This window comes from Ursus maritimus, unplaced genomic scaffold, assembly GCF_017311325.1.
Source record: "Ursus maritimus isolate PB19 unplaced genomic scaffold, ASM1731132v1 scaffold_6, whole genome shotgun sequence".
Taxonomy (NCBI): Eukaryota; Metazoa; Chordata; class Mammalia; order Carnivora; family Ursidae; genus Ursus; species Ursus maritimus.
Window position 1 is genome coordinate 49617962 of NW_024426774.1, and position 27124 is coordinate 49645085.

Consider the following 27124-nt stretch of genomic DNA (forward strand, 5'->3'; position numbering starts at 1 on the left):
GCGGGGTGGAGGCAGACACAAGAAGGGCTGGTTGAAGGGGGCCGGGGCCTCCTCCTGCCTGATGAGGCCCTGGAGTTTGCCAGACAAGTTTCACCCCGGGCTGTCCCCCCTGCAGTGTGCATCGAGGGAGGAGGGGTGCACCCCCGAGGAGACCACAGGAATGCCAAGCAGGGGAAAGGCGCCCGGAGCCAAGGGCTCCGGCAACGAGGATCCAATATCGGCGGGTGACTCCAGCCTCCGTAACAGGAGAGACCGTAAAGTATGTGCTCTGCTTCCCAACCAGCAAACACAGCAAATAACCAATTACTCCAAATAGCTAACAGATTTCGGCTCTGATTTCCCTCCCCTTGCCTCCCCTGTGCCTTCACTTGTCATTTGATGGGCGATTTGTATTTGCTCTGAGAAAATGAGAGAAGGAATGACTCACAAAGGAAGGTCCAGATTACACGCAGTGACAGGCATCAAACCTCCCTCATCAGAACTAATGGGAGTGGGGGGAGGCCAGGCTGCACTGGCAACACATCTGAACCAGAGATATTTTTAAAGAAGTACAGTTTTGTACTTTCAAGCACATACAGTAATTCTTGCTGAACCAATATTGCCAAATGCATGTCCTTAGGAAACCTACTTTAGGGAGAAGATAGGTGTCTTCTTAATTAGCACATCTGCTAGATACCAAAGAAGAGGTAAAATCCTTCGTGTTATTAAAGTTAAAATACTCCCCCTCCAACACTCAAGTTCAGAGGTGCAACCGTGAAGTCGGAGACAAACCGCCTTGGATGCCTTCTGGAAATGCTTCCTCACTTGGGAGCCACACCCTGTAATTGATTCCTTTGCTCACAAAACCTTTGCTTCAAAGCCTTGGGATAAATTGTTGTCAGTATTCATGAGCTGCAATGAGGCATTCCCCCCAAAACTTGGAATTAAGGGAAATAGGGCTGCCCTCGGAGAATTAGACCGTGAAATCAATGCAGAGTGGTTCAGAGCAAGGACAGGCAAAATCACCTCAAGGCAGAAGAGCAGCTCCTACACTAAGCCTTAACCCTACTTGGGTGAGTTGTATTAATACATGTAGAGAAAGAATATGTCAATGAAAAAAAGGAATTGACCAGTCCCACAAACACGAGAGAAGGGAGGGTTGGCTGTTGACAGCTGCACACATCAGCACCCTCGGGATGGTCTGGACCTTTGGAGATGGATGGATCTGTCCATCTCGGTCGGCTACCACTAAATTTTAAGTCACAGAACTGTCTCTCCTCATTCCGAGTCTTTACTCATCTCCGATCACAACTTGGGTTTCCCAATTGCTAAACCTGTAAGATACCATGGGCTGGGCCTTAACCCAAGGTCGTGATCCCCGGGCAGAAGTATTTCTCACTATAAACTCATAAACTGGCAACCTTAGTTTGAGACTTGAATAATGAGTATCTAGCCCTAAACTCATCAGGTGTCTGAACCCAAGAGGATGAGGATCCACCAATCCTGTAGAAACTTCCCCAAAGAACACCCCTGCCTGGTGGGCCTGGTGGGAGAGAGTCTCCTCTACTTCAGAAACTCCTTACATGGGAGTCGATAGACGAGGACCGAGACCCTGACCTAGTTAGCTAGGTCACCTAGCTGCCACAGCAAACATAGAAAAGAAGCCCTTCGGTCCCATGGAGAAGCCTCTGATCCTGCTTTCCTTCTTACTTCTCCTACCCTGCTGGATTCCTAACTGAGCAAGGTAAAGATATAGCAATCTCAGACTGCTTTCTTCTTCCTTTTATAAAAGTTTGAGATTAGAAGGTGTCCTCTGAGCTCTCAGTACTTGACAAGCAAGGACTTCCTTCTGTAAGGACGGATGGAAAGAAGAGAATAAGGTTCAAAAGAAGGGGAGCAATATGAGGACTAAGACCAGTGTTATGTTAAAGAATTGAGTAAAAGAAGAAACCAAATGACTATGTTCGTAGAAAGTCTTAAGAGGATACAAGACGTAAGAGTACGCAGTCCTGAAGGACGCAGAACCTGCATGAAGACAAATACGCCTGCCAAATGCAAAACTCTAATAAAGACTTCGATTTCTAGCAAAATGACAAACCAGAGGGCCAGAGAAAGTCTCCAAGAACATCTAAATTAACAGATAAGATGTCTTTAAAATCCTTTTTAAATGCATGCTTGACCTGATGGGAATGTAAAGAAAATCCTTGGGGGCAAAGGAGAAAGAAAAATCCAGAGAAATGAGGAGCCGAAAGGCAAACTAACTGTGGGGCCCAAAAGCCCAAGTTGAACATTTTAGTGAACATTCAGTTTTAGTGAATCTGGGTTTGTAGCGTTTCCAGGCATCTGGTCAAGCAAACACATATCTGCTGTGAAAGAATGTCGCTTTCGTCCAGGCCTCAAGGAACTCTCAGATAAACTTCCAAGGAACATGAGCTCACAAGCGAAAATAGTATAAGACATAAGGAACAAGGCACCATGAGCAAGAGTCAGCTAGAAACACCGACTACATATCAGACCTGTTAAGACAACAGGAAACAGAAGTGTCAGAAATAGGACTTTTTTTAAAAAGCTGTTTAAAAATATAAAAGACATTAAAAATTATGCCAAAGGAGCAAGACACTTTCAAAAATAAATAAGCCGATTGCAGGGAGTGGGGAGGGAAGAACTTTTCAAGATAAAAATATAGCACTTAAGACTAAAACTCAATAGCTGGAGTCAAATAGCCTTTAGAAACAACAAAAGGCTTCACGAACTAGAAGATCTATCTTCAGAAATTAGCCAGCGTGCAACACAAAGAAACAAGTAATATGAAAGAAAGTTGAACTAACATGGAGAACAGAAAAGGTCCATCATAGATCTAATCAGAGTTCCAGAAGGAAATGATAGAATGGGGAATATGTAATGTTTAAAGAGATAGTGATTGAGAACGACCCAGAACTAATTAAAAGAAGAAGAAAAGAAAAAAAAGAAAACAGATCTCAGATTTAGGAAGATAACAGCACAATGGAAGCCAGGAGATAGTAAAATAGTCCCTTCAAAGTGCTGATAGAAAATAAGTGTCAGTAAAACTAGTATTTCCAAAATAAGGGTGAAATAAAAATATTTTCAAGCAATAATTTAAAAGTGAGAAAGTTTACAATGAATCAATTCTAATTATAGGAATTTCTATAAGCTCTACTTCAGGAAGAAAAAAAATGACCCAGGAGGAAGAAGACTGACATACAAAACAAAATAGTAAATGTGGGTATAGCTAACAGAAAATGGACTACTTTAAAAAATGATACTGCTTTTTATTGTTTTTATTTTATTTTTTTAGATTTTATTTATTTATTTATTCAACAGAGATAGAGACAGCCAGCGAGAGAGGGAACACAAGCAGGGGGAGTGGGAAAGGAAGAAGCAGGCTCCTAGCGGAGGAGCCTGATGTGGGGCTCGATCCCGTAACGCCGGGATCACGCCCTGAGCCGAAGGCAGACGCTTAACCGCTGTGCCACCCAGGCGCCCCATGATACTGCTTTTTAAATGGCACTTATTTATAAAGGTAAAACTAAAATATCGAACAGAAGTTTGTAAATTGGTATGGGATTGGAATTAAAGCATTCTAAATTCCTTGTAATGTTCTGGAGGAGGCTATAAATATTCATTAAACTTAGACTTGCTAAGTTGAATATGCACTATAAACTTTCTATGCTAATCACTAAAGGAATAGAAACAATGTATAGTTTTGAAACTGAAAAGGGAAGAAGGAATGGGGAGGGGAAGGTAATCTTTCAATCTGAAAAAGAAAAAAATAAGGGGGAAAAAGGGCAGGATGAATAAAAACAAAAAATAAGATGGAAGAAATAAATCCAAATATAATAGTAAACACAGTTAATAACTGGACTCGTCAACTCTCTACTTAAGAAAATAATATTGCCAGAACACATAAAAGAAAAAACAGAATCTATCTATTTGCTGTTCACCAAAGAGACACCTAAAACAAAGTCACAGAAAAGTTGAAAGTAAAACAAGAGAAAAAGGTATACTAGGAAAATACTGGCCAAAAGGAAGCTGGTGTAGCTATGTTAACATGAGACGAAGCAGACAAAACAGTCTCATTAGCAGATACTTTAAAAGGCAACAGGGCAGAGGTTCACTACATATCATTAAAGGATTCCATTTTCTAGGAAGATATGAGAATTCTAAAAGTATTGGTGCTAATAACACAGCATCAAATATGTAAAGGAAAAATAGGCAGAGTCATAAGGAGAAAATGACAAATATCCAATCAAAGCAGGATGTTCTAATACACCCCTCTCAGAAATTAATGAACGACACATACAAAAATCAGAATAAAAATAGATTTAAATAACACAATTAACAAGTCTGATCTAAATGGACATGTTATATGTAAATACATTTGGAGAGTAGACATTCTTTCCAAGCAAGCACAGGATGGGTGCAAAGATGTGTCATATAGGGGCGCCTGGGTGGCACAGCGGTTAAGCGTCTGCCTTCGGCTCAGGGCGTGATCCCGGCGTTATGGGATCGAGCCCCACATCAGGCTCCTCTGCTATGAGCCTGCTTCTTCCTCTCCCACTCCCCCTGCTTGTGTTCCCTCTCTCGCTGGCTGTCTCTATCTCTGTCAAATAAATAAATAAAATCTTTAAAAAAAAAAAAAAAGATGTGTCTTATAATAGATCGTAAAGCAGGTGACAAGACCGTAACTTACAGACCCCATTCTCTGAACCATAGCACAGTTAAGCTGAAACCAGTAGCAAAAAGATAACTTAAAACATAAGCTGGGGGGGCGCCTGGGTAGCGCAGTGGTTAAGCCTCTGCCTTCGGCTCAGGGCGTAATCCCAGCGTTCTGGGATCGAGCCCCACATCAGGCTCCTCCGCTACGAGCCTGCTTCTTCCTCTCCCACTCCCCCTGCTTGTGTTCCCTCTCTTGCTGACTGTCTCTCTCTCTGTGTCAAATAAATAAATAAATAAAATCTTTAAAAAAAAGAAAAAAAAAAAAAACATAAGCTAGGAACTTCCAAAACCTATTTTTAAGCAATTCAGGTATCAAAAAGAAATAGAGCAAAAATCAGTAAATATTCAGAACTGGAAAACAACAACAACAACAAAAACCAGTCATCAAAACCTGTGGGATGCATAAAGCAGTACTTAGAGGGAATTTTTTAGCCTTAAATGTTTATATGAGAAAAGAAGAAAGTTTGAAAATTGATGAACTAAGCATAGCCCTTAAGAGGTTAAAAATAAAATAATCCTCCCAAATAACAGAAGGAAGGAAATGATAAAGAAATTAATAAACTAGAAAACAAGGAAACAATAAAATATCAACAGAGGTAAAAACTGGTTCTTTGGAAAGACAAAAAAAATCTGACAAATTCTGGCAAAAATAATAAAATATAACCTTAGGAATTAAAAGGAACTTAAATGAAGAATAAAATTGAAAAAGTAAGAGGTTATTGTGAGAAATGCTACGTCAATAATTTTTAGGAAGAAATGGATAAATTCCTATAAAATATAAATCACCAAAAGTGACTCACATAGAAAAAGAAAACCTCAAAGGTCCTATAAACATTTTTTCAAATTGTATCAGCGTTTAAAATATCCCCAAGAAAAATACTAAGTCTAGACAGTTTTAGAAATGAATCTACCATTCAGGCAACAGACAATGTCAATCTTTTTTTCATTCATTCGGAGATTTAAAAAAGAGTATATATGCCCCCAAGTCATTTTATAAGATTAGTATTTTCTAAATATCAAAACCCAGAAAAAAACAGTCTCAGAAAAACAAACTTCAAGCCATTACCACTCACAGTAATTGATGCAAAAAAAATCCTAAACTAAAAATTTGCAACTGAATCTAGCAATGTAGAAAGAAAATAATAATAATAATGTATCATGCCAAGGATAGAGTGTTTCAGAAATGCAAAGTTGCTTTAGCATTTAAAAAAAAAATCTCTTGGGGTGCCTGGGTGGCTCAGATGGTTAAGCCTCTGCTTTCAGCTCACAGGGTTCTGGAATTGAGCCCCACATTGTCGGGCTCCCAGCTCAGCAGGGAGTCTGCTTCTCCCTCTGCCTCTGCCTCTCTCCCCTGCTCATGCTCTCTCTCTGTCTCTCTCTCTGTCAAATGAATAAAATCTTTTTTAAAAAATCTCATAATGTAATTTACCACATTAACAGATTAAACAAATTATATGATCTCCTCAATAGATACATAAAAAACATTCAATAAAATTTCATATTATTCATGATAAAAACTCTTAGCTAACTAGTGATCATTCACCCAATGGACCAGTGGTATAACATAAAAATATTCACTTTTAAATTAGAGCAGATAAGAATACTCTATTATCAGTTACATAGAACATTGAACCGAAAGTCCTAGGCAGTGCAACAAGAAAAGGATATAAAAAAAAAGAAAAAGAAATTAGAAGTACACAGAAAAATCACAACTGTGATTAATCGCAAATTATGTGATAGACTACACAGAAAAACCCAGAAAATCATCGTGGAATTAATAAGAGAGTTTAGCAAAGTTTCTGAAGATAATATCAGTATATGAGAATAAATTTCATTTACATACAAGCAATAAATAATTAGAAAAGATACCTTTAAAAATCCAAGTTAAAAAAAAAACAATGCAGCACAAAATAATTAGAACTAAATCTATTAAAAGTTGTATCAGACTTTTTTGGAGAAAATTATATAAGTATATTGAAAAACATTAAAGAATACCTAAATAAATGGAGAGATTTTATCATGTCCGTGTTTAAAAGACAATATTAGAAAATGTTCTCCCCAAAATTGATCCAGAAATTCACTCAATCACAAATCACAACAGTTTTTCTAAAGAAGTTGACAAGCTAATTCTAAAATTGAGATGGAAAAGCACAGGACAAGGACAGCAATGACACTTCTAAAGATGAACAAGGTAGAATATTTCCTTTCCCAGATATGAAGGCTTATTCTAAAGCTCTAGTAAATTAGACAGTAGAGCATTAGTACAGGGAAAGACCAATGGAACAGAATAGAGAGCCACAAACCAACCCACACTTACATGGAAGCCTGATATATGACACAATCGTCCTTATAGATCAAGAAAGGATAGGATAGGTCATTCTGTGATGATACAAATTCACTGGTTATCTACATGGGGAAAAAATAAAAAGAAATCTAATCTCTATCTCTCACTTTGCATACAACACAAATCAATTCCAGATGGGAAAAGGACTTAAGTATGACAGGGCAAGATTTTAGAACTTTAGAATTTTGAGGAAAAAATGTAGATTAATATCCCCTTTAGAAAAATTTTATTTTATTTTATTTTATTTAAGATTTTATTTATTCATTTGACAGAGAGGCAGCGAGAGAGGGAACACAAGCAGGGGGAGTGGGAGAGGGAGAAGCAGGCTTCCCGCTGAGCAGGGAGCCCGATGTGGGGTTCGATCCCAGAACGCCAGGATCATGACCTGAGCCAAAGGCAGACGTTTAATTAACACTGAGCCACCCAGGCTTTGAACAATGCAGAGATGGGGGGGGGGGCAGAGAGAGAGAAAGAGAGAGAAATGAAATGATAGCCTAAGAGACCCGAAATATATGTAACAGCAGTTTCAGAGGAAGAGGACTTAAAAATGACTAGAAATTAAGTAAAGTAACCTAATAACAGAAAGTTTGAACAGCTGGTTCTTTGAATGAAAAACAACCATAAAAATAAAAAAGATAACGTAAATCACAAAATTAGGAATGAGGATGAAAACAGGACAACACAGAAATGTTTTCTTTTATTGTAGTAATATATACAAATTCAAACTAATGTAATAAGCAGTATCTGGGAACATCTAGGCTATCAAATTGACAGAAGTAGAGAGTGATCAAAAAATCCCCTTCCAAAATAGGTCCTGGGTCCACTTTTCACACACAAAAGTACAGGGTAGATGTGTCTCATACAATTATACAAGATATGCATTCCTGAAAATCTAAAATTCAAAACTCATATAACATAACACCGTTTTCTTTTGTTTTTAAGATTTATTTATTTATTTATTTGAGAGAGAGCGAGAGCGTGTGCAGGAGTGGCGAGAGGGGCAGAGGGAGAAGGAGAGAGAATTTCAAGCAGACTTCTGCTGAGCATGGAGCCCGACAAGGGGCTTAATCTCAGGACCCTGAGATCATGACCTGAGTCTAAATCAAGAGTCTGACGCTTAACAGACTGAACCACGCAGGCGTCCCACATAGCACCATATTCAAGAAAAAACGGTAAGCATCCTATTTATCAGCTAGCCCATAAATACAATTCACTTGGCCACCACCACCCTTTAAGTTACATGATTGTGAATCATTTTTCAAATTCAGGTGGATTCATATTACTACATATTTTATACATAAAGCCAGACTATTAAATGGTTTTTTTCTATTAACTGTTTATATCGTGCAATTTCCAATGTGTGTATTTCAGAGTCAGAGTGGCTTTAGTGTAGTTTCAAACCTCTGAGAAACAGTCATTCTCACACCATAGAAACTGCTCAGGAGCACAGAAAATGAGAGAACACCTCAAAAAAATTTTATGAAACTATTATAATTCTGATATCAAAACCTAACAGACAACTGAAAAGTGATACTTATTAATAGAGATAGAAAAATCCTAAAGAAGTGAGAGCAACTCTAACTCGTGATCTAGACTGGAAGTTCTCGCAAACTTGCCCTTCACCAGGATCAAGACACTGTCCATTCTCTCCGCCAACAATCTAGGGCACAGAGCCCGCCGGAAGCTGGTATGCCACTAGAGTTCCCATAGAGGAGCGGCAAGCTTACGACAGTCACCGTGCTGGTTCCCAAACCCATTTACGCCAGTTGTACCAACATGGTAATGAGATCAACAAGTCAATATTACAAAAATATATACAAATTGAATTTAAAAAGAAAGGGCATCTTATTTAGAAAATGGATTTAATGATTTTTTTAACTGATGAAAATTAAGAATGAGATTTTTAAGTTTTTATTCAAATTCCAGTTAATGAACATACAGCATTATATTAGTTTCAGGTGAATCACAACACAGTGATTCAATAGGTGAATTCACTATTCATCAAACTTTAACAAACCTAAAGGAAAAATCGTAGCTAATGCATTTTGGCTGTGGCTTATACCAGAAGGACGACGTGACACTCTGAGAGCAGATCCAGATTTAAAGAGGCCATGGCAACATCAAGGGATTGGCATAGGAAGATACGTAGACAGGGTTAGAAATAAAATGTTTACGGTGTGTATGCATGGCTTTTAATCAGTCCCCATTCGATCAATGTTTTCAATTAGCCAACCAACTACCTGTCTTGATTGCATTGGATAAGAGGACTTCAATTATAGTAAATCGTAATACCATGACCAATTGACCGATTTGGGTTTACCCCCAGGATTGCAAAACAATTATACATTATGTTAACAGCACAATAGAAAACAAAATAATCGCCTTGATAAATGCCAAATGGCAGTGGATAAAATTAAACTCCTATATCTCATTTTTAAGCTATGAATAAACTAATAATAAAGGATACAACCTTGACAAAATCAAGACTATCTATCTGAAACCACCAATCATTATCACAATTAATGGAAAAATGGTAGAAGCTTCTCATTAGAATCAGTAACTCAACATGTTTGCTCACTAGCAGCTCAATTATCAAATGTTATTCTGGAAAAAGGAATAAGGTATAATTACTCGAAAAATAGTGACATATGTATTACAGTTCGAATAAAGCCATCTTACCTACCTGGAAACCCCAACAGAATCAATGAACAGCTCTCAGAACTAATGAAGGAGCTTACTATAGAGTCTGTTTCAAAGTAAATACACAGGATATTGTTTACCTATACTCTAACGATAAGCAATTAGACCAAATCACCAAAAAAAAAAAAAAAAAAAATAATCCATGTAGATAGCAACAAAGGCTATAAAATGCCTAGGACTAAACATGAAATGGGCTGGACCTATCTAGAGTAAACAAAAATAACTCTTCCAAGAAACAAAATAAAAGACACTAGTGGAAATTAATATCATTGAATGTCCAATGATAGGAGAGTAGTTAAAACCTTACGGGTGTCCATACAATGGAATGACATGGCAGCCATGTTTTTTAAAGAATATAAAGATACGGGGAAACACCCACAATATACTTGTAAATGAAAGAAAATGCAGATCATAAAAAAGTACATGATTCCAATTTTGTTTTTTCACAAAAGGATGTCCACATGCATAAAAGATATCCAAAAATGTAAGCACATCAAAATCTTAACTGTGCTTATCTCCAACTGGTAGGAATCTAGGTGGTTTTCACTTTCTGCTTTACCCTGTGTTGTGTTTTCTATATTTTCTACCAGGGATAAAGCAGAAAAAAATTAAAAATATATATTGCCTCTTCCTAGAAATCCGTAAGACGCCAATACAGCAATGCCTCCCTGGCACCATGAACAGAATTTAACTGTTGGCGGGTCCTATCACTGTGGCCACCCAGCCGCTCAGGGGTGCTCTGGCTCTCGGTGTGGGACTTCACAAGGACATGGCAAAGGCTAAACACCAAGTCATCTTCCCTGAGGGACCCACTAAGATGACACCAAGGAAAGCAGCCCAGTTGCACACCGTGGGCCCAGCAAACCATCTCAGAATCTGCTCAAGACAACCAAGGTTCCTCAGTCACACATACTTTTCATGCCTCTGGGAGGAGTAGAGACAATCACCCTGCCATTGCCCACAGAAGCTTCTTGTGCCCCATGTCCCAGCAGTCCAGATCTAATCTAGAGACTTCCCTGTTTCCACTGGCCCGTGCAACCCCAACCAGCCCTCTGGTCCTCATGCCAGTAAACAGGACTAAGGTAAATCCCAGGATTAAGGTAAAACCCGCCAGATGCACTAAGAGATAACTCAGCGCTGTCTGTTTCTGAGAATCTCCCCCTAGCTTCCCCCCCACCCCTCCTCCACGACACAGGACAGGTCACTGTTCTCTGCTGGATCTCAGAAAATATAGTTGATCCCGAACAACGTGGGTTTGAACAGCATAGGTCTACTAATACACAGAGTTTTCCAATAAATACAATACACTGCTGTAGATGTATTTTCTCTTCCTGATGATTTTCCTAACAGCATTTTCTTTTCTCTAGCTTACCTTATTGTAAGAATACAGTACGTAATACATGCAACATACAAAATGTGTGTTTATTGGCTATTTATGTTATCAGAAAGGCTTCTGGTCAACCGTAAGCTAGTAGTAGTCAAGGTTTTGAGGAGTCAAAAGTTATCTGTGACTTTTCTACCATGTGGGGGCTAGCGCCCCTAACCCCCATGTTCAAGGGTCAAATGTACTTCCTTTCTTACCCTCCCACTCTCCTTCCTCTGTTTCCTGCCTTCAGTCCCTACCCCCACCCCCAGCCCCTCAGGGAAATCAAAGAGCCCACAAATAGGTAAACAATACATACATGAAGACTGGATGGAGAGGATGCCATGTTAGTGGGGGCAGAGCCCAACAGACCATCTGCAAGCTACAAATTAAACACGCTGGTTAGCAACAGGTTTAGAGAAACCACTTCGGGGAAGACTGGACAGCCCTGAGGAAGGACAGCGCTCCAACCAGGGGAGGCTGCAGAAGTTACGGGAGGAGCATGTGTTTCGGAGTTAGATAAGACTGGGTCCAAATCCTGGCCCCACTGTTCTATCAGCTAGCTGTGTGACCTTGGTCAAGTCCCCTGACCTCTCTGAGCCAGCATCCCCATCCAGAGAATGGGTACAAAGCCCAGCTCCCAAGGCAACAGTGAGTATGGAGCTAAAGGCCATACACAGCTAGCACAGCTGAGGCCCGTGTTAGGGGCTCAGCCAATGCCCCTCTCTTGCCCACGTTCTCACTGCCCTTGGCACTGCTCACGCAATGCCATTCTCACATACTCTCCCTGCCCAAACCTCCCGATCTCAGACGTCCTCCAAGCTCCCCATCATCCCTGGCGGTTTCTTCTAAGAGCTGGACCACACCAATCCCTGCTTGGGCACGGTTCCTAAGTCTAGTTTCAAAGATAAGAACCAGGGCATCTTACAGCTTCCCCAAAGGCTGTAAAAGGGGGGCTTTAAGAGTGTTATAGTCCAACACGCCTTTGCTATCCTAGAGAAAACCTCCTGCAGCCTTTCTGGCATCAGATCCTTGCCTGCAGTCTTCTGGTCCCGTGACTCAGTACTTTATAGGGTGAATCCCTGGGCTGCGTAGTCCATAGAGCCTCAGGAGTCCGGACTGGAGACAGGTGACTTTTTCAGAGATCACTATCATGGTCCCAGAGAAGGTGATGGGGCTCTGGGTGAGTGAGTGCCAGTCTAGGTGGCAGAGCCAGCAGGTGCATTCCAGGCAGAGGAGATAACAAGTGCAAGGAGTAGAGGAATAAAAGGAGGCACAGTCGAGAAAGCAAATGGCTTGGCTCAGGAAGGAAGGCACTAGGCCGCAGGCAAATAAGGCTGGAGGGCTGAGGAGACCAGCCAGGATGCAGACTCCCAGAGTTAGACCCTCTCTGCCTTGAACCCTGAGCAGGGGGCTCCAGGAGACTCCACGGGACGCTGAGCCCCAGGTGGCTGTCCTCTCTCTGGCAGGAAGAACCTGGGAGGCTCACTCACGTGGGGGTCAGAAAGGGCTCAGGAAGGGCAGGAGGAAGTCTGCTGGGACCCAGAGGGAAGTCTTGGAACCCAAAGACCCATCCCTGCCCTGTGAAGGGGGAATCACTGAGGGGATCCAAGCCTCCCCTAAACCAGCCTTACGGCTGCTCAGAGCCAGAAGCACGGGCAATGGCCAGTGGGCAGCAGGCCAGGCCGCTGGATGGTGCCGGGGGGCTGGCCACATGTGTTGGTGGGTGTGGTGTGACCCCTGGCAGAGACTGGGTGAACTCCACACAACCCCCCGGCCGCCTCTGCCCCTCCCGCTCTCATTCTGAACCTCACAGAAGCCTTCTTGTTATTTTTAATACAGTTTGTTTTTAGAAAGGTGAGAGGGAAACCGGCAGTTCACCAGAGCAAAAGGGAGAAAAAATAAAGCTAAACATAGAGCTCCAAAGATCTGGTCCCGCTTCCGAAATTACACGTTCCCCTTTGGGACTCGGGCATAATTTGCCGCTCCAGTTCTGGGAGCACGTTGCCACCTTCACGGCGTCCCAGAGACTATAAGTGGACCAGCAGGCTCAAAATGAGCCCCAGCCGGGAGCCGGGGAGTGGCTGGCCTCAGCACCCCAGCCCACAGCGCGGGGAGCGGGTCTTCCCACCTTCTGATGCCCTCTCCACGCCAGCCTGCATTTCCTCCAGTACCTGCCCGCCTCACACACACACACACACACACACAAACACACGTGCATGCACACACACTCATACACGGAGTCCCACTGCCGAGCCCGTGCTCCCATTGCTTTGCCCACCAGGAAAGCCCTCTCCCCTCTGCTATTCTAACCCCACCGGCCTCTGAGGCCAGCCACCCGCAGAAGCGTTCCTGATCACTTAGCCCCTGCTGACCCACAGGGGCCGAGAGAGTCCCTGATCTCTGTGCCCAGCTGCTAGACCATTTCACATGAGATTAGCTACTCACCTCTCATCTCCCAACCGGGGTGAAAATTTCAAGGCATTCTCTTTATCCCTCTTCACCATGCACATGGTCCCCACCCCCAGACCCAGAAATTCTCCTTCTCTGGAGACTTACAGGGGAGCCCCCCTACCCAGGGTGGGCTTGCAGAATGATAGGTAAGAGTCACCCGTGACCAGGTAACTCCAGGGGCATCTCAGCGCCTGCACGGTGCGGGATGGGCGGGGTGGGCAGGGGCACCGCCTCTACTCTGAGCTTCCACACCCTCAGTAGGAGATGGGGGGGGTGCTCTGTGTGTGTCTTGCACGCTCTTTCTCTCCACCGCTTCAAATCAGAACACCAAGAACCAGCTCAATGAAAAAGCAGATTAGTAAACAGAGACCCCAACTATGTTTTAAAGAGAGAAACAGAGTCTAATTCAGAGTCAGAGACAGAGAGAGAAGCTCGGGGGAAAGGAAAGGATGGAGAAGGATATGTTGGTAGCAGTTCATTCTGATTGTGTCCTTGGTTGGAGGGGATGTCTATTTGTTCACAATTATCCTATAGTTTCAAAATATCGTGTAATTAATATGTATTTATAGCCAGAGAAAAATTAATATATCCTTTTTAAAATCAGAGCATTAAAAGGAATGAAATAAGGTCTGTGCTCCCTCTTTGAGGACATACCCAGGCCTGCCCTCAGAATGGTCAAAGTCAAGGCCATGACTCCTCAACACCACCTACCAAGTCTAGACACACCTTGCACACACACCTGCCCCCAGCTCCCCCACCCCTCACACACACTCGCGTGCACGCATACACACTACCCCACCCCCAGGCTACAGGTCTAAAATCTACACAAAGGAGAGCTGCACAGACCAGGAAGGAACCGTGGAGTTAATTCACGTGAGCCTATCTCCTGCGGGCCCTTGTCCCCAGAGAAGAGTGCAAGAGGCCAGCACCCACCCCACGGGGCCCTCCTCACTCCGACACGGCTGCCTCCCTAGAAGCCCAACAAGGCCGAGTGGACAGACCCGCTTATACATACATTTCGGACCATCTCTAGAATTGGCTCCTTCTGACAGAAACCAAACATTTCTAGGAACCTGAAAAACTCTCTGCCGGGTCAGCCCAACGACAGCATCAGCAAAGAGTCTGACATGACATCTCTAATGGGTGGCAGACTCCTCCCAGGAACTGAGCCAGTAATGGCACGGAGGCTCCTCAGCAGAGAGGAAGTACCACTGAAGAAGGAGACAGGGGACGAAGACCGAAGCCGGATCTGGCAAGAGCATTTGAGGCTGGGGAGGAGTCCTCAGCCGGGTCCGCAGCCAGGACCCAGTGAGCTCAGCAGGGGGCCACATCACCATGAGCAGGAAACAGGCTGCTGAGAAACACGGGGTGGACAGACACGAGCCAGGCACAATCCAGATTCTGCCAGACTTCTCATCCCTCCAGTCCCCAGAGGGCAGGGACTTCTATTTTAGCCGGGGGAGGGGAGAAGGGATATGAGCCCGGCCAGAATTATCTAGCAAACCATTTGGAACTGGTGCCTATTGCCTCCTTGATCTGCCTCAGAATGGCTGGTCCTCCCAAGTGCCGAGCGGTGTGCAGGAGAGCCAGAGGGAGCAAAAGATTTCCTGTCCAACCAAATACGATCACTGGATCTCAGAGAAAAACACAATGCAGAATTGGTTTTTCCCAAGTCCCCCATCAGATGCCACCAGGCCAGGGCTTGCTGGAGACCGGCACTGGTCTCCCTGCTGGCCTATGGTTCCTTGAGAGGAGGGCTCTGTCTCCTCCATCAGACAGGAAGCTCAGTGAGGCCAGGGTCCAAGCCTCCTCCATCAGAGCAGACAAATCTCACTTCCTCCTTCTCCTGGCCCCCCTCTGAGGCCCTGAGAGCCCAGCCCCTTCACATGTGGCCACACCTCCAGGAGCCCAGATCCCAGCTCCTCACCCTTTGCCTGGCCAGCAGCTCTAGCCAGAGTGGCCATGGACTCCCACGAAGAGCACAGACCCTGCGCTGGCTCAGACCGCAGCCCCGGTTCACTCATGTCAACGCCGGGAGGGTGTCCAGACTGGGCCTCCTACCCGTCTGCCTCTGGCTGTGCCTGTAGCCAGCAGGACTCAAAATAGTCCCCCCTCCACCATCTGAGTCTGTAGACATTTTGAGGGCAGCACACACAGAACGGAAATCCTGCTGGGCAAGCCCTGCACTTCCCCGCACAGACCCAGACAGCCCACTGAGGGGGCGGGAAACAGGAGCCAGGATTGGGAAGCCTGGAGTTTGGGGCTAATTATCTGCCTAATTCAGCTACAAACACCTACCCAGGCCAGAAGGCACTAGTATTGAACACAGCTAAATCCTGGTAGGACCATCCAGAATTTCTACTTGGTTTTTCCCAGTCTAGTGAAGCTCCTCTTCAGACCCACATGGAGAATAGGCAGGTCATCTATCTATCCATCCATCCATCCATCCATCCACCCACCCATCCATCCATCTGTCCATCCACCCATCCAGCTAGACTTCACTGAGCACCTCCTTTAAACCAGTCCTGTGCTGGGCATTGAGGACACAAAAGGATTGCACCCCTTGACTTCCCTGAGCCTGGTCCGGGGAAGGTGCTGACATTTGCAGAGACAGGACTTGCGGAAGGGAGAGAGCCAGGGACACATCCTGGACAGAAGTGACCACACCTAAGTTGAGTCTTAAAGAATGATCAGGAATAGACCAGAAGGTGTCCCCAGAAGCAAGGATGGTGGGCAGAACCCCAGAGAGTCACAGAGGTAAGAGAGACGGAGAGTGTGGGACTTCTGAGGACCCTTAGCATCAGAGAAACTATAGAGCGAGACCTCTTGTCTCAGCAGCAGCTAGGCTCATACCAGAGATGCTCCCTTGGAAGCGGCACAAAGGTGAAAGGTGCACAGGCGGAAGAGAAGCAGAAATCAACCCTAAACGCTAGAGGGGAGTCCTGTAAACACATCGCCAGGGCAGCTCTGAGGTCCTGAGCCCAACTCAGCACCCCAGCACATTCTCTTGCTCCTGAGGCCGATATTTGTTTGGTGGTTTAAAGAAAACAGAACCTCCTGAAGCGGGATGCCGTCCCTGGGTCAATAAACAGGCCAAGAACCTAAGGACACATGTATAGTCTACACAGGCTGGAGGCTCTGCCTCCGGGCAGCGGGGAAGCTCTGGGAGCCCCAGGTGCCAGGGGTGTGACCCGTGACCAGCATCATGCAAAGCCGGGAGGAGGGCAGAACCCCTGGAACAGACAGCAGGTCAAGGCTGGTGCTTGCTGTGAGGCCATCTCCACCAAGGGAAGGACTGGGTGACCTTGGCCCTACAGGAACTAGAGCAGCCCAGGGCCCAAGGGCAGGGAGCGTGCTCCCTGCTCCGTAAGAGATGCCGCAGACCTCCTGGCCGGCAGCTCGGCATTGGACTCTGGGTCAGCAGCTGGCCCTCGGTTGCCGAGTGCATCGCAAAGGGATGCCTCTTTCCTATCCACAGGCTTGGATTCCCTTGGAATAAGATCTCCCTCCTGCCCCTCACCCTTTCTTTTCCTGGAGGTGGAGGGAATGGGGCAAGAGGGACTATTGGCTTGGACACAGACCCCCTCCTTTTCAGCTGCTTCCAAGGTGCCCTCACGCATGGGCCTATAGATGAATCTAGCCTTAAGCAGGGTTCTGGCTGGGGTAAGGCAACGGGGCTGGAGCACCTCAACACTGCCTGGTCACTCTCTCCCCTGTCTTCCTTCTCTCTCTTTGCTGCCCCCACCATGATTTCCTGAGTAATTATCAGGGAGAGCCCTCAACATGGCCCTCTAGGCAGAGGGCCCATTTTTTTCACAGGCTTTGGGGAAAATGAGTGGTTTTTGCTCAGGAGACCGCACACAACCTTCCCCCAACCCCTCCACCCCGCTCCTGACCAGACTGAAAGCTCCCATCTGGGTTCCTCCACCTACACAGTGTCCAGCCCCCAGGGTAGGAGGAAGGGGGAGGGGCAGCCAAGGCCCACGGAGCCGGTGTCTCTCCCCAGGAACCCGGTGCTCATCTTACCTGTATGGGGATGAGGGGCTCCTTGTCATCGATGTCAATGAGCACGTCTTCCCCAGGACTGAGTAAACTCACATCATCTGTAGGGAAGAACGGTATCCGGGCCCGAGAGCGCCTCCCTCAGGAGCTCATCCCTCTCCAGCCATAAGACTCAGCAGGGATACTGACACAAGAGGGCCTCAGCCTTCCACACTTCTCAACCTGTGTCCTTCTCTTCCCACCCAATTCTTCCCTCTCCCATCTCTGTCTCTCCCATCTTTTTCTCACATTCCCTGTCTCCCCGGTTCTCTCTCTCCCTCCTCATCCCATGGAATCCCTTCCTTTCTCTCTCCCTCAACTATTCTCCCACATCCTCCCACCGCAGCCCTGGCCTCTCAGTAACCCTGAGCTCAGTGATACCCCGAGGAAGGCAAGATTCCCACCCTCCCGGTCCTGGTCAGCTAAGCAGAAACCACTTCTCGCTCAGGTCCTGGTAAGAGGAGGGCTCACCTGGGAAGCCCCACCTGCCCCAGCCCCTCTGCCCTGGCGTCTCCCTCAACAGCCCCATGCCCTACCTGGGCCGCCCTGTGGGGACGGACTCTCCTCGGAGTACAGGTCACATATGAAGCTCTCCAGGGAGCGTACGGTACACTGGCCCACCACAGGCCGGCGGCCAAACTGGCGGTTATCAATGACCTTGATCACGATGGGGGGACAGTAGAGCTCCTCCCTGGGCAGCATCTGGACAGAATGGGAGGGAAGCTCTAGGCGGTGGCCTGAACCCATCTCTGGAGGCTTCGGGGCGGGGGGTGGGGGGCTCTCCTTCACAGAACAAGTTCAAGGAGTGGAGAATGACTATAAACCCACACCTAACCCCCAAGAGCCATAAGTCCAAAGTGGTGGTTGGCCGAACCCAGGAGCTGGCCAGGGCAAGAGAAGCCACACAGCTTTTCAGTCTGCCCCTTGCATGCCGTATGCAGAGGCTGACTTCTCCCCCACAGCCTTACCTTCCAAACACATCCAGCTCAGCCTGAAGCTAAAACAAGTCTACTTTCCCTGAACCCTCACTGGTCGGGGAGGGGAAGAAGGGAGAAGTTGGCCCAGGACTCAACATTTCTTGCAGACAGTCCCCCCCAAGTGGATACTCAAGAGTTGGCTTACAGACCCAGATTCTTCTCCTCCCAACCCCAGCCCCAAAAGCACTTTGAACACAACTTGAAATAATTTATATGCTCTCCTTCGGTGGCGGCTTTGGCTCAGCCAAGAGGAGGCTCCTGTTGACAGCCACTGGGCCTGGAATTTCTATAGTGCTTTCATCTTGCAAACCATTTTCCTTTCCTCAGACTTGCCTTACTCCGGCCACTAGGCCCAGGCAGCCCAGGGAGCTGCAGAGGGCTGGGGGCCTGAGGGCCGTGGGGGTGAGCCCACAGCGAGGCTGGAGGAGGACCCAGTCAGGGAAGGTTTGGCGGAAGGTCAGAGCCTTGGCGGGCCCCTGAGGAGAGCTCCAGAAGGCTGAGAACTGCCCTGGTAGGGAAGGGTGGGTCCTTGGGACTTCTATGCCTCAGTGTCTGGGTAGGAAGGAGCAAGCTGACCCCATCTGTGCTGCTCACAGGCTTCAACTCTTCCAGTGATGAGAGGGTGAGCGCCGCTTCCCCATTTCCACGGAGGAAATGAGGTGGGAAAGATGCCATGACCTAGCCAGCACCCCACAGGGAGTCTGAGCAGACACCCGAGCTGCTCGGAGCCCTGAGGACATTCTAGGCACCGGGACTCTGGAAGGAGTCGGCAAGGAGGTCAGGCTTACCACTTCCATGAAGAGGGTGCAGATGTCGAAGTTGGGGTTCTTCCGGAGGTTCTTGATGACACAGGACTGCACCGTCTGGCCCCCGCACTCCACCACGAGGCTGGGGGAGGAGATACTGGCCAGCTGGTAACTCTTCATGTTCCGTAGGCCCCATGCCAGGATCTGGGGACACAGAGTGAGGCGAGCAGCTGGAAAGGCCCCAGGCCCCAGGCAAAGCCAGGGCCAGGAACAGAAGGGGCCAGGCTGCCTCCCCACCCCAGAGCCAGGCTCACCTCTATGGCAGTGCGCTGGAGAACCGGCTTGATGTTCTGGGGAACCATGTAGATGTTGGCCTCCCTCTGAGGCGGTGGGTAGGGCAGGTCTGTGTCCTCTGACTGCAGGGGGTGTCAGGCAGGACGGAGACAGCGGTGGCAGGAAGACCAAGGCAGAGAGATGAAAAAGGGGAAGGACAGTCAGGACAGAAAGAGGGACATGTGTGGAGAGACAGAAACAGAGAGGCAAAGGCCACAAGTGGGCAAGCAGGCAAAAACAAGAAAACGAAGTCAGTTTCTGCCAGGCACCATCTTTCCCAGCATCACCATTCGAGCACCTTGGCCCAGGACTCAGGTCACCTTGTTTCACATGAACCCCAGGTCACCCCTCCTCCATAATGCAGGCTCTGAGGCACCAGTGAGCTGCTCAGGGTCTCCCCATCTCTCACACACACACACACACACACACACACACACACACACACACACACACTGTCCACTTGCATCCTAGCACACCCACTCCAGCCCCGCTTGGTCCCAGAGAGGACCAGGTACCCTCCCCCTAGCCCGGTTCTCCCGACTCTAGGCTCAGACCCTCCCGACCTACCATCCCCCCTGGTGTCCTGTCTCCATCCCCCACACCACGCCCAGACACCTGCCAGCCCCAACCCCCCACTTCTCACATCTGTCCACCATGAAGACAGAATACCTGCTCTCTGTGAGGCAGAAAGAAAATTTACAAACAGGAGAAGAGGATATAGGTGCCCGTCGTCCGCAGGCACTAAAGGTAGCTGCTGGGGAGACTCCATTACCACCACAGACCAAAGACGAGAGCAGCATCTGTCAACTCTGCCTACTGAGGGTTTGCCGCAAAGACTGGGGCAAGAATCCCCAGCGATCACGAAGAAATACGCAGGGAAGCAGCTGGGGCAAAGCAGGCAGGTACCGCTGTGGATCGAGCAACTACCAAGTCTCACGATGGTTAGAAACACACGCTCCACTCCCCCAGCTGCTCCGTTAGCTAAGTTATTTCCTCTCTGTGGCTCAGTTTTTTCATCTATAAAATGGTCATTAAAAGTTGCCACCATCTAAAGATTAGTGTGAGGCTTGAAGAAGTTAACACTCACACTCAGGAGAATGCCTGGTTCATGTGAACCCACAACAGCTCTACTAGCCCACGTGGCACCTTTGTGGCAATTAAAGAAAGATATCCCTTCCTGAAGACTCTTTACTTCCACGTCAGAAAATCGTTATATTTTACTAGTTTATTAGAACAAGACACTTTACTGCCACCTACTGGGAAATTGTTATAATAAATACAAATATATGATGTCTGCACTGGAAATTGCCTCCCCTTAGACACAGAGTCCTTGTGCAGTGCACAACCCACACGTCCATGCAAGAAGGCCCTGACCCTCATGAAATGTTCACTATAAATAAAAGGGCTACGCTGGATACTTTACAGAGCTTGCCTTCTGTAATCTCATTTAACAAACAATGGAATCCATGGATTAATTCTCCAAGTGACTAGCTTGGGGCTCCTTCTCAAAGGATGGTGCATCCATGTACAAACGCTCTGACGTAGATGGTGGGAGCAGCTGGAGCACTGACACACATTGGCTTCCTCCTGCATCCATGAATCACTTCACAACCAACCCCAGCTGTCACTCCTGCCCAGTGACACACTGATGACACGACACTTCCCTGACCTGCAGCGGTAAGAAGCTCATTTCTAGAATCAGACAGACCTCAGTTCTGGTTCCAGCCCTGCCGCTTTCTAGCTGTTTGACCTTGGGCAAATTACTCAACGTCTGTGACTCATTACCCTCCTCGGAAGATCCAGGATAACAATACCCTCACGAGCCTGCTCCAACAGTTCAGTGAGAGAACAAACAGAGTGTCTGGCACCCAGGAGCTGCTGAGTGAACTGCAGCAACTGGAAGGGTGACCCGACTGTTGTCAGTACCATTGTTGTTACCATCAGTGTTGTTGCTCTCCAGGGTCACTTGAGGAGAACCGGGCCACCAGAAGCATCTCTCAGAACAACGCTGGCTTTGTAATTATCTACCCCTATGTCCTGCGGGCACCAAGCAAAGGAATTCCTAATCTTCCTCCAGACCTTCAATGCAGGTGACGTGAGAGAGGAAGCACCTATATTTTCAGACTGGCTGGGAGACAGATGCTGTCAGGAGGAGGGGCGATGTGCCGAGCTGCCCCAGAGCACAACTCCAGGGGGCACTGTGTGCGTCACAGTTCACATAAGCAGTGGCCTGGAGGGCAGAGGCAGGGCTCTTTAAAAGAAGGGTTTTGCCTGAAGGCCCGTTCATGGCCTGTTCGTGGCCTGCTTAAGGCTGATGCTCAGCCCAAAGTGGGGGGGCCCAGGGCCAAAAACCCAAGACCAAGAGGAACAAAGAGAAGGGATCAGGGAAGCAGAAAGATCAAATCTTTCTCACATGTTTATGCTGTTCTCCCGAATCACCAGGAAAACTCATTACTACATTCCCCCACCCAGAACATTTCTCTCCAGACCCCCAAACTCTGGGCAGTGTCCCTTTGATTCCTGTTTCTCCCTCATTTCCACGTTCTGTCTTTCCTCCCGGCTCTGTTGAGCTCCATGGTGACGACGTTCCTCTCTACAGGCTGAGGACCAGACTCCCCATTTTCAGGAACCTGTTTATGTGGAGGACAGGGAACAAGAACCTCGAGAAGGCGAGGCTCCAGTACCGTTTGGAGGAGGCCCTGGAGGAAGAAGGCAGGTGCACACAGCTGTGGAACGCCAGGCCCAGCGGAAGTAGAAGGAGGAAACAAGCAGAGACAGTGGTTAGACGTGTGTCCGCCGGCAGCTTCCTTGGCACGGCGTGAGGCCACCATTCTCATCTCAAAGACATCTCTGTCCACCTCACTGTCCCCAGGGACCCAGGCACATCTTTGCTCCCCACCATTTGTCACCAGGATCCCTGCCTCTTCAGCCCACCCCCCCACCCCCACCCAGCCTGCAAGCCGCCACCACAGTCCCCCATCCCCCATTTAAAGATGGTCTCTCGGATCCATCCCTGCCCTGCTCTCTGTGTCTTTCACCAGCCTCCCTCCCCCTCCCTTCTCTCCCTGAAAAGGTCTGCATCTTTCCACTGCCTCTCCTTCGCTTCCACGAGGCCCTCTGCCCAATGCACTCAGCTCTGCCCCCAGCACCCCTGCCCCAGAAACTTCTCTGTCCAAAGTCAACAACAACCCGCTTGCAGCTCAGCCCAAAAGACACTGGCAGGCTCACATCCCTCCCACTCCCTCAACAGCATCATTGTGCCAACTGACCTCAGCCTCCTTCCTGAAACCATCTCTCTGCTTCCTCTCCGCTGCCCCTTCCCCCTCTCCACCTTCTGCTGGCTGAGTCTCCTCCTCTGCCCAGCCCTCTCCTGGGCTTTCTGCCTCCAGGCATCTCCCCTAAGCTCCAGACCCACATTGCCAACCTCTTACTGCTCAGATCACCCATGTTCCCTACTGGCCTCTAACACTAAACTGGTCCCAAAACAGATTCTCTAACTTTCCCCTCAAAACCTGCTCTCCCCAATGTCATCTCAGAAACCAGCCCCACCATCCACCTCGACGATCAAGCCAAAAAGCCCCATGCCCCCTTGGCTCTCTTCCCCCTCATCCCTGTGTCCAATGGACCGCCTGGTCTTCATGATTCTGTCTCCTAAACTTCTCGCATGCCCATCCACCTGTCTCCTTCCTTCAGTTCGCACCCTCACCCTCTCTCACCCGGACTCACCAGCATCCCCCTAAGTGGTCTCCTTGCATCTGGTTTTGCAAATCGCTTCCCAAGAGCCAATGCATGCTGCCAGGGGGATCTTTCTAGAATGTCATTCTGTTTAAAACCTATCAAACGTTCCCCAGCCATTCAGGATGAAGTCCAAACTCCTTAACATGGCCTCCAAAGCCCCTCACCTTCTAGTTCCTTCTGACTTCTCTGGTCTTGCCTCTCACTAGTTAACCTTCCCTTCCGGGGTCCCAGACAGTGATGAGCCACCTCCCCGCACATGCTCAACACTGGCCCTTCTGAACACTAGCAGGTGGCAGGAGGCAGCACACTCTCTTTACCTTTGAGGCTTGGAGTGGCTGGTTCCTCTGTCTGAAATCTGCAGCCCACTTCATCTGGCTACCTCCTACTCAGACCTCAGATCTCCATTTAAATCTCCCCTGGTGTCTCGAGCTTAAGCTAAGCACCCCCATGGCTTCCGCAGCAAGTAGACTCACTCCCACGGAAAGACATGCCACCCTGTGCCATCTGCGTGTGTTAAACCAGCATCTCTGCACCCAGGGGCCAGAGCTGAAATCCCTGTCCAATAACTACGGGATGATGACTGGGTAATTGAGGGGAGGGAGGGATGGCGACGGGATGAATAGGTGGGAGGACAGTTGAATGAAGAACCGACTCCAGCGCCTCCTCCCCCCCTCCCCAGTGCTCCTGTCTGTGCCAGCCTGCCCGCAGGTCCTCACCAACCTCCCCCCCCCCGGCCCCCGTGCCTGCTTATCGCTCCCTCTGTCCGAATGGTCTTCTCATACACCTTCTGGAATCTAACACATCTCTCAGGGCCTCGTTGAAGCTCTCCATCTTCCAGAAAATCTCCCAACCCCTCCAGAACTTCTTATCGCTCTATTCTCCGGCTTCTTTGACATCTAAGTGACCCTGTGGCCCCGTTTCCCAAGGTCCTGACTAGTCTCTGACACCTCACTGTGAGAGTCCTAAGGCCCTGGCCAGATGGCCCACTCCTCCTTCCAGAGGGGCTCAACACCTCCTCCCAGGCCAGTGATCCTCAGTGGGGGTGGGCTGCCGCCATCCTCATCACCTACAGGGAAGCACGTCAGCATTGCCTGGCAAGGGGGCAGTGTCACCTTGAAGTGTCACCAGGATATCCTAAATCACCGTCCTATGTGAGACGGGGACTCTGAGGACCACAGACCTCAAGGGCAGCCATACAATATAAGTCTAGTTAGATGAAGCCACATTTGACCAATGCCTCTTTTGCTCACCCTCCCCACCCAGCCTGAGCTCAGGGCAGACGTGGGGCTGCTCCACTGATGGGTCCTACAGGTGGGCCGGGCATTTGCTGAACTGCCTCCGATCAAGAGGACAGGACCCAAGGATCAATGAGGCTCTCTCCCCCAGCAGAGCAAAATCTACCCTCATGCCCTCTTCAGTCTATCTGTCCCGCGGATCAGCTCAGTACAGACAGCCAAGGACAAGCCATGAGGGGGCCTTCCTCCCCTAGGTCCGAGGGCCAACACCCTAGACGGACATTCATTCCCAGGGCAGGGCTGGGAGAAGTGTTGAGCTCCCCCAGCCTCCTAAGTAGTCGTGTTACCAGTAGCCCCATAGACCCCCACCTCCCCCAGCAGGGTACAGTCAGGGGACCCTCTGGAGCTCAGATCCTGGCTCCTTGAGGGGCTGCAGGCGGGGGCAGCCAGGCGTGCTGGGAGGGCTCCATTGTCTGCTGCCCCACCCAGCTCGTTAGGAACAACATGTTGCTCTAATTACACTTCCCAGGAAAAACAGTGTTTTAAATTAAGGCCTTGGGGGAGGGAAAGGGGGATGGGGGGACCACTGGGTTTATTTTCCTGATTGCAAAACACCAAAATTTTCCTTCTAGTGGATTTGGGGGTGCGGGAGAGTACCTCGTGTACATCTCAGACTAAAAGCCATACCCTGAAGTTGGAAGGGGATAGAGTGACATCTGGTTGGCCCCCTGAGCCCTCAGCGACAACAGCCACGGAGCCTGCAGTCCCTTCCACCAGGGCATCCCCTTGCCTGCCCTGGAGCAAGACAGAAGCGGTGGGAAATGCACTTAACCACGCCCCCCTTCGATGGTCAGGTCTGCAAGCCCCAGCTCCACCTACAGCGTGCCCAGGTGGGCTCTCCCTCTGCACATTCTCCACATCCTGGAGGGGGGGGCCCTCTCCTGCCACCCCTGTGGCGGGGGTGTGTGCGCACACACACGTGGGTGGGTGTGTGTGTTCCTGCGCGTGTGCACGCTCGCACACACTCACACGTGCATGTGCACGCTCTCCAGTTCTCAGGAAATCTAAAATTGCAGTTTCTTTGAACTCATTCCCCTTGGCAGCACGGACCGCCTTTGTTCTCCAGACAAAAAGGAAAAGAAACGAGACAGAGGGCTCAGAAGAGGCGGGAGAAGGAGGGAGAGAAGGAGCCAGAGGCCAAGGAGCGAACTGAGAAAGAGGGAAACAGGAAGGGAGAGCGGAAGAGGAGAAGGCGAACAAGGCTCAGGAAGGGGGGGATTCTTACTGTACCCTGACAGAAAGACAGACTCGGGAGCTGGGGAAGGAAGTCCTCCCCTCATCCATGCTCTCTGCAAGGGTCTCCCAGACATCACCAAAGTCTCAAAGACACAAGGCAGGAGTCCAGATTCCCCCCACCAGAACTCCCAGAGAGGGCTACTCCAGACAGGCATAAGCCTGGGAGAGGGGAAGTCATGTCACCCAACAAACTGGCCCCAGCCCAAAGCACTGCCACCTCGACCCCCCTCCCCAACCTCTTCTGGCAATCCCTGCTTCAGATGCTAACTCAGTGTCACCTCTTCCAAGAAGCCATCCCCACGGTCCTCCATCCGCTCTGGGAGCCATCGGCCCAGCATGGGCAGATGTCTTTCCCGGACACTGTCTCCCACACGGGCATGGGATGCACTGGCCAGGGGCACTCCCCGCCAGAAAGGCCATCCTTACACCATCCTTCCGAGTCGCAAAAGCCTCTTACCTGGTCCTGCCCCTGACTCCCCAACCCTCGCCCCCGGCGGCTGCACAGCTTCCTAACAAACCCATCTGCCCATCTGTTCCCAGACTCTCGAGGGCTCCCATGGCCAGTGGCCCAGAACCGAACCTGCCAGCGTGCCTTCTTACAGCCCTCAGGGAGAGCTGGCGCACTCTTCCCGGAGACCAGGCTGGGAGCCTGGAGGGGGCTGAATGGGGGGATACGAGGCAGGAGCTTGGCCACAGCAAAGACAGAAAACTCCTGCTAAGACCTCGGGCTTCCTGCAGGCCCCAAAGCTGCAGCTTGACTGACCTGTCCCCGGGGGCTCTTGAAACTAAAAAGGACCCAGGACCTCAGGATGAGGCTTAGCCTTCAAGCGCAGAGCAAGCGGCCGAGCCGCGGAGCCCCAGGTCTGGGTTCGGGGCCCCTGAGAAGGAGAGGGTCCACAAGATCATCTTCTGGGGTCGTTCCCTCGACCAGCTGATACTCCATTCATCCTGCTGACTCAGCCCCGCCCCGTGCCCGGCAGACCCCAAGCTGGGCTCTCCTCTGGCCCTGCTGACCCACACCCCATCTCAGTCTGTGGCTTGGCTGGCTCCACGGCAGGACACTTGGCCCTCTTCGGGGTCTGGCCCAAAAGCGGCAAATTTTGATTTGCTTCCTGACAATGAGACCACAGCCAGATCCCTGCTCTCGGAATCTGAGCCTTCACTGTTACATATTACAAATC

At 48.7% G+C, this 27124-nt stretch overlaps 1 protein-coding gene across 4 annotated transcripts in view; it reads right to left on the bottom strand.

Moving 5' to 3' along the window:
- The window catches only part of DYSF (dysferlin), a 203481-nt gene that overhangs the window by 43150 nt on the left and 133207 nt on the right, over positions 1-27124 (bottom strand). For 2 of the 4 annotated variants that reach the window (XM_008699984.2, XM_040623325.1), the window contains 5 exons: positions 19656-19757; positions 19384-19545; positions 18155-18320; positions 17604-17680; positions 11443-11505 (listed from right to left, as the gene is read on the bottom strand). In XM_008699984.2, the coding sequence (XP_008698206.2) occupies positions 11443-11505; positions 17604-17680; positions 18155-18320; positions 19384-19545; positions 19656-19757 (570 nt within the window). The remainder of the gene's footprint in view (positions 1-11442; positions 11506-17603; positions 17681-18154; positions 18321-19383; positions 19546-19655; positions 19758-27124) is intronic. The other 2 variants (XM_040623327.1, XM_040623326.1) reach the window with 1 other exon arrangement.